The 7,488-nt window shown below is 36.3% G+C and overlaps 1 protein-coding gene across 2 annotated transcripts; it reads left to right on the top strand.

Annotated features, from left to right (window-relative positions):
* The first annotated feature begins 1,895 nt into the window (after positions 1–1,895).
* On the top strand, positions 1,896–3,331 carry LOC136228899 (aspartic proteinase nepenthesin-1). Of its 2 annotated transcripts, XM_066017392.1 has the most exons (2): positions 1,896–2,846; positions 2,946–3,331. In XM_066017392.1, the coding sequence occupies exons 1-2, from the start codon at positions 1,922–1,924 to the stop codon at positions 3,212–3,214; spliced, it is 1,194 nt and encodes a 397-aa protein (XP_065873464.1). In that variant the 5' UTR covers positions 1,896–1,921; the 3' UTR covers positions 3,215–3,331. The 2 variants fall into 2 exon arrangements, with proteins under 2 accessions (XP_065873464.1, XP_065873463.1); XM_066017391.1 differs by having other exon boundaries at positions 1,902–3,331.
* Positions 3,332–7,488: the final 4,157 nt, after the last annotated feature.

Here is a 7,488-nt window from a genome sequence, read left to right as displayed (position 1 = left end):
GACCTGATGGCATCCCTATTGAGATTTGGAGATGTTTGGGAGAAAGAGGAATCGAATGGTTGACGACGTTCTTCAACAAAATTTGGAGAAACAATAAGATGCCATCAGAATGGAGGAAAAGTACCTTAATCCCTTTGTATAAGAACAAAGGCGATGTCCAAGATTGTGCCAACTATCGGGGAATCAAATTAATGAGTCACACTATGAAACTTTGGGAGCGAGTGATTGAACAAAGGCTAAGGAGGACGGTGAAGATCTCGGAAAACCAGTTTGGCTTTATGCCGGGAAGATCAACTATGGAAGCCATCCATCTAATGAGACAATTAATGGAGCACTATCGAAATAAGAAGAAAGACTTGCATATGGTTTTCATTGACTTGGAGAAAGCATATGATAAGGTACCAAGGGAAGTACTTTGGTGGGCCTTGATAAGGAAAGGCATTTCGCGGAAATATATTGACATCATAAAGGACATGTATGAGGGAGTATGCACGAGTGTACGTACTAGTGTTGGAAAGACTGAAGAGTTTCCTATTACGATTGGAGTGCATCAAGGTTCCGCACTAAGCCCATTTCTTTTTGCCATCGTTATGGATGAACTAACAAGTTCACTTCAAGATAGTATACCATGGTGCATGTTGTTTGCAGATGATATTGTGTTGGTTAATGAGACGAAAGAAGGAGTGGAGATGAAGTTGGAACTATGGAGGCAAACTCTAGAATCTAGAGGCTTTAAGTTGAGTCGAAGTAAGACAGAATATTTGGAGTGTAAGTTTAGCGGCCGTAGGAGTAGGGAGGCAGGGACAATCACCCTAGATGGGAGAGTTGTTCAGGCCTCGGATTGCTTCCGGTATTTAGGATCTATTATCCAAATGGATGGAGAAGTAGATGGAGATGTTGCTCATAGGATTAAAGCTGGTTGGTCGAAGTGGAAGAGTGCTACGGGTTTCCTTTGTGATCCCGGCATGCCTAATAGATTGAAGGGAAAATTCTACCGGACGGCAATTAGACCAGCATTGTTATATGGTACGGAGTGTTGGGCAGTGAAACACTGCCACATCCATAAGATGTCGGTGGCGGAGATGCGTATGTTGAGATGGATGTGTGGTCACACGAGAAAGGACCGGGTGCGTAATGAAATAATTAGGATAAAAGTAGGGGTCACATCTATTGAGAATAAAATGAGAGAAAACCGACTAAGGTGGTTTGGCCATGTGAGACATAGAGCGCTTGATGCGCCGGTTAGGAGAACCGAAGAGTGGCAAAGGGATGTAGTGGTGAGGGGTAGGGGAAGACCTAAGCAAACTTGGAGGAGGGTGATCGAGAGTGATATGAGTTTATTGGGAATTGAGGAAAATATGGTAGTGGATAGGACGGAGTGGAGGGAGCGAATCTGTGTCGCTGACACGACTTGATTTTCACGGTTTTATATGATGGTTCATGTTAGCCGACCCCGAATCATTTCGGGACTAAGGCTTTGTTGTTGTTGTTGTTGTTGTCGTCTTGTCTCTGGAGAGTAAATTTAACCTTCCTTGCCCTCCAAATTTAAACTCCCAAACAAGGTTAAACATTTAACCTCATTTACATCCTATAAACTCCCAAACAATGTTAATTTTTAACTTTCCATTCCATCACTTCCCTTCCCTTTCCATTATCTTCTTTAACTCTCACCTCCATTAACCTCCAAACTCCGAGACAAATGCTAGAAGAAGAATAATAAATCAAAAAATTCCCAACAACCAGGCCAAATAGTTGCATAACATGCAATGATATCTCAACCTCCACTCAAGTTGGATTGTTGGAATGTCTTAGTTTCCACTTCAAATCAAACCAAACGAAACCAAACCCCCTTCACTCTTACATTTCTCATATTGTCTATATCATCTCTTTTAAGTTTCTTTAGCTCTTCTCACCCTAGCTAATGGCTACATGGAATTTCATTTGGGGTATTTTATTACTAGTATCAATATTTTGTGGTGGAGTTTCAACATCAAGGGAGCAGCAGAAGAGAAATGGATTCCGTATTAGGCTTGAACATGTGGATTCCGATAAAAACATGACGAAATTCGAGCGAATCCAACATGGAATGAAGCGTTCGTCACACAGATTGAAGAGGATGTACGGAATGGTCCTAGACATTGATGCCTCAGTCCTCCCCGGAAACGGGGAATTCTTAATGAAATTAGGCATGGGTACACCATCAGAAACATACCCTGCAATCATGGACACAGGAAGTGATCTGATATGGACACAGTGCAAGCCTTGTTCACAGTGTTTCAATCAACCAACGCCGGTTTTTGAGCCGAAAAAGTCGTCTTCTTTCTCAAAATTGTCATGTTCTAGCGAGTTATGCAAAGCATTGCCTCAGTCGTCTTGCAGCAGCAACAGGTGTGAATATCTATACACGTACGGTGATTATTCTTCGACTGAAGGGATTTTAGCGACAGAAACGTTTACGTTTGGGGAGGTTTCGGTTCCAGGTATCGGGTTCGGGTGCGGAGAAGACAATGAAGGAGATGGTTTCAACCAGGGTTCGGGGCTGGTAGGGCTAGGAAGAGGACCTTTGTCATTAGTTTCACAGCTTAAAGAAACTAAATTCTCTTATTGCTTAACTTCAATTGATGATGACAAAAAAAGAAGCACACTTATGATGGGTTCTTTAGCAACTTTAAAAGGTTCTACCGGTAGCGGAATCAAGACTACTCCTTTATTGCAAAATCCCTCACAGCCATCATTTTATTATCTTTCTCTTCAAGGGATCTCAGTGGGTGGAAATCGCTTGTCGGTTAAGAAATCAACTTTTGAAATCCAAAATGATGGGAGTGGTGGCTTAATCATAGACTCTGGTACTACAATAACTTATTTGGAATCAACTGCTTTTGATTTGGTTAAACAAGAGTTTAAGTCTCAGATGGGTCTTACAGTTGATAATTCTGCCTCTACAGGGCTTGAACTTTGCTTCAAATTGCCCACGGATTCGACTCAAATAGATGTGCCAAACCTGGTTTTTCACTTTGATGGAGGAGCAGACTTGGAATTGCCACCAGAGAATTATATCATTTCAGATTCAACCTTGGGAATTGCTTGTTTGGCGATGGCAACTTCAACTGGAATGTCAATATTAGGGAATGTTCAGCAGCAGAATATCTTCATTCTTTATGATCTTCACAACCAAACTTTGTCATTTCTTCCAACCCAATGTCATCAACTATGATATCATATATTTTCTATGTATTTTTTACTTTTTTTTTTTTTTTTTTTTTGTAATAACTCATCATTTTATATGAGTGCCACATTATCCATTATATATACACACTATCAAATGTCTTAATTTTAGTCAACAATTTATTTTCTCTCAATTTACATTTCGGAGCATTCTTCTTATTTCACTTCATTTCTAAGAAAAGTGTTTTAAAGGCTTATTTTATGAGTTATCAAACACTTAAAAATCAAAATAAAAAAGAATTTAATTAATTAAAAATATTTAATTTATTAATTTCATGAAAATTCGAGTGAGTAATGTACATAATAAATATTCAAGTAGATCTATATTAATTAATAATAAAAATAATTTAATCTCTATGATAATGAACACATAGAATTTGAAAGGTGATAGAAAAATGAATGCATGAATTTGTAAAGGTGATGAAAAGTAAGTGGATGTATTAATTTAAGGGAAAAGTACAAAAATAAATCTTGTTGTTACACCTACTTTCGATTGCAGCTTTGTGGTTTAAAAATTTACAAAATGGTATCTTGAGGTTTATTCCGTTAGCAAACACATACCAAATTGACTAACGGTGTTAAAAGTCAAATGGAAAAGAGTTAATTTAGTCTTTATATTTATTTATTTTATAAATTAACCCCCCTTATTATCTAATTATCATAAACTAACCCCAAAATAAAAAATAAAAATCAATTATACCATCTTCTCCATCTTTTTAATTTCTTATTTCTTTTCTGCTTTCTCTCTTCTCTCTTAATTTGTCTCTCTCTAAAATCAATTGAACTACCAAACAAACACCCCATTATTTCACCCTTACACATATCATCCCTATTATATCATACCATCCTTGCAATTTTCATTAATCGTTGAAAAAAAAACAAATACCAAACACTAATCCCTCAATCGCAGATCGCCGAGCAAATTTCACCACTCTTCACCGTCTAACATCTTTCTGATCAATTTCAACTATGAACAACTCCAATTCCACCACCAACAAGCGTCGCCACAAGCGCCGCCACGACGACAACGATGACGAAGACCCCGAGGTTTGGGCAACCTTCGACACCACTTTCCGGCAGGTCCAATTGGTGCTTGATCGTAACAGGAATTAGATCCAGCAAGTGAACGAAAATCACTAGTCGAGAGTCCCCGATAATATGGTAGCATCTAATATACACCATGGCTAGAATTACCATTGGAAAAGAAGTTAGTTTCAGGAAAATTTACTGATAAAGCTTACGGGACAGTCCGAATTTGATTACGAAAAACAAATTCTTAATCGAAACTCTAATTTCTTCTTCAGATTCTTAATCGAAGCTTGTGGCAACTCTGATAAAAAAAAATTACTGAAAAACAGATAAGAGAAAAAGGAATGATCAAATCGAGGAAGACGAAGATTATCCAAAGCTTCACTCAACTGCTGAAGCTCTAAATTTGATTACGAAATTGCCAAAATTAAGCAAAATTGGGGGAATTACTAATTAAAAAGGGAAGAACTAAATGATGAAAACAAAAGGGGTAATTAAAGGAAGAGAAAAGAGAACTGATGAAGATTTTTTTCCAAGATTGAAGAACTGAAGATATTTCAAGAGGTGAAGGAAGGTTTAATTGTTTTTTATTTTTTATTTAAAGGATTTGTTTATGATAATTACATAATAAAGGGAGTTAATTTATAAAATAAATAAATATAGGGACCAAATTAACTTTTTTCTCTTTGACTTTTAACACCGTTAGTCAATTTGGTATGCGTTTGCTAACGGAATGAACCTCAATGTGTTTGCAAACTTTTAAACCACATGGGTGTTGTTCGAAAACAGGTGTAACCACAAGGTTTATTTTTGTACTTTTCCCTTAATTTAATAATAAAACTGTTATGAAACAATGAAGATAACATGCAATAGAATAAGAACAATGGAGAGAGTGTAAGTTTGTATTTCACTTGTCCTTTTACTTGTTCTCTATTACATGAAAGAAACCTATATTTATAGGCTTATGAATATATAGGTTACATAAATTATGGAGTTACAAACATTAAGGAATACAGAGTTACAACCTTAATGAATGAAGAGTTACAACATTAAGGAATGAGGAGTTACAATGGTTATACTTATGGACATCCACATTAATTATTCATAACATTCCCCATTGGATGTCCATCCATGCGAATGGGGCACTGCCTCATTAAAAACCTTTACCAAGTAAAACCCAGTGGGACAAAACCATTGGTTAAGGGAAAAAGAGTACAGTGTTTACTCCCCCTATTCGCAATATTACTGAAGGTCTTTCAGATGAGGCATTCCAATAATGTAAACTAACTTCTTAAAAGTTGTAGAAAGTAATGCCTTTGTGAACAAATCTGCCAGATTGTCACTTGATCGAATTTACTGAATATTGATTTCACCATTCTTTTGAAGATCGTGCGTAAAGAAAAACTTTGGTGAAATGTGCTTTATTTTGTCTCCTTTAATGTAGCCTTCTTTAAGTTAAGCAATGCAATCTGCATTATCTTCATATTCTGATGATCTACCACATGACTCTCGTATGTGCTTAGTTAACGATCTTAGCCAAACACATTCCCGACTTGCTTCATAAATAGCTATTAACTCAGCGTGATTTGAAGAAGTAGTTGTAATAGTTTGCTTCTTAGAGCGCCGAGATATAGTTGTACTTCCATATGTGAATAAATATCCTCAATCAATAGTTCCTTGAAGATAACATAATATATGCTTAATTCCATTCCAATACCTTCATGTAGATGCAAAGCTATATCTGGATAACAAATTGACAGAAAAAGCAATATATGGCCTCGTATTGTTAGTAAGATACATTAGTGCACCTATTGCACTGAGATATGGTAATTCAGGACCAAGAATCTCTTCCTTATTTGTTCGAGGTCGAAAAAGATCTTTATTTTCACCAAGTGATCGAACAACCATTATAAATAATTAATTCACTTAAATAGAATTAATAACCAAATAATTACATACCAACCATCAATCACATTTCAATCTCAATTATCATTAATAACAATAAATACTAATAGCACTTAGTCATTTATTACCACAAGCTTAACACATCAACCAACCAAACATGACAATTACAAGTTTAGCAATCAGATAAGAGTGAACATATAAATAATAAAACCATGCATATAACTAACCACTTACGTTCAGTGGCGTAGACAGGGGGGCCTGGGGGGCCAGGCCCCTCCGGCCGCCGGAACCACCCTGACCAGGGGTGGTTCCGGCCCCCCTGTCCCCAAACAATTCTAAGGTCTTAAATATGTTTGGCCCCCCTGTTTTAATAATTAGGTGTTTTAATGGGCCCAGAATGGGCCTAAATTTAGGCCCATCCTGGGCCAATTTCACAGGCCAAATTGACACGGCCCTACAGCAATTAATTGATATTAATTTGCTGTCCACCTTGTCTTCACTTTGTCTTCTCCTTCTCTTCTTCTCTGTTGCGCCCGTCCCTCTCTGCTCCTTTTCTCAATTTTTTTTATTCAAAAGCACTCCACTCAAGACAAAAAGAAAAGCATTGAGGTTAGTTTTTTATTGGTCTCTTTCTCTTTATTATATATTGGGTATATTTATTTGTCTTGATTAGCTTTTATGTTAAATTATTTCTTATTTTGTTTTTTTGACCTAAAATTTAAATTAAGTAAATTATTATTTTTATTTATTTATAGTTTAAGTAATTGATTGTTTGATTGTGTATTATGGTTTTTATTGTTGGTAGTTATATTTAATTGAAATTTTGATGGTTAAAATTGTGATTGGGGTATTGATAATTTGGGGATTTCATAAATCCCCAATTTATCAATAACCCAATCATAATTTTAATCATCAAAATTCTAATTTGTTACACTATACGCTTGTTATTAATTAGAGGGATTGTTATAAATTGGGGATTATTATAAATTGGGGTTTGATTAAACATAATTTTTGTACATGCTAGGAATCTTAAATATGAAGAAATATTTTTCTACATTAGTACCCAATAAAAATCCGATTGAGTCACCCTCTTCCCATGTTAGTTTGAGGCCTATTGAGCAAGAAAGTGATAAAAGAGCCCGTATTGAAGTTGAAGTTACCAACGATGATATAATTGGTGATCCGGGATTGCGTAAACCAATTGATACTTACCATACTGACATCAGAGATACAGTGAGGAGGCGGTATGTGGCTAAAGGCCCTTGTCAACCATTTGAGCATAATTTTCCATCAACTCTCATTGGTGGACATAATAGGAAATTTCAAAGT

This window comes from Euphorbia lathyris, chromosome 5, assembly GCF_963576675.1.
Source record: "Euphorbia lathyris chromosome 5, ddEupLath1.1, whole genome shotgun sequence".
Taxonomy (NCBI): domain Eukaryota; kingdom Viridiplantae; phylum Streptophyta; class Magnoliopsida; order Malpighiales; family Euphorbiaceae; genus Euphorbia; species Euphorbia lathyris.
Note: the sequence above shows the minus strand (reverse complement) of the source record. Positions and strands in the feature narration are given on the sequence as shown.

What these genes read in the sequence shown, in the direction of transcription:
- LOC136228899 (XM_066017391.1), top strand. Translation starts at nt 1,922, where the DNA reads ATGGCTACATGGAATTTCATTTGGGGTATTTTATTACTAGTATCAATA.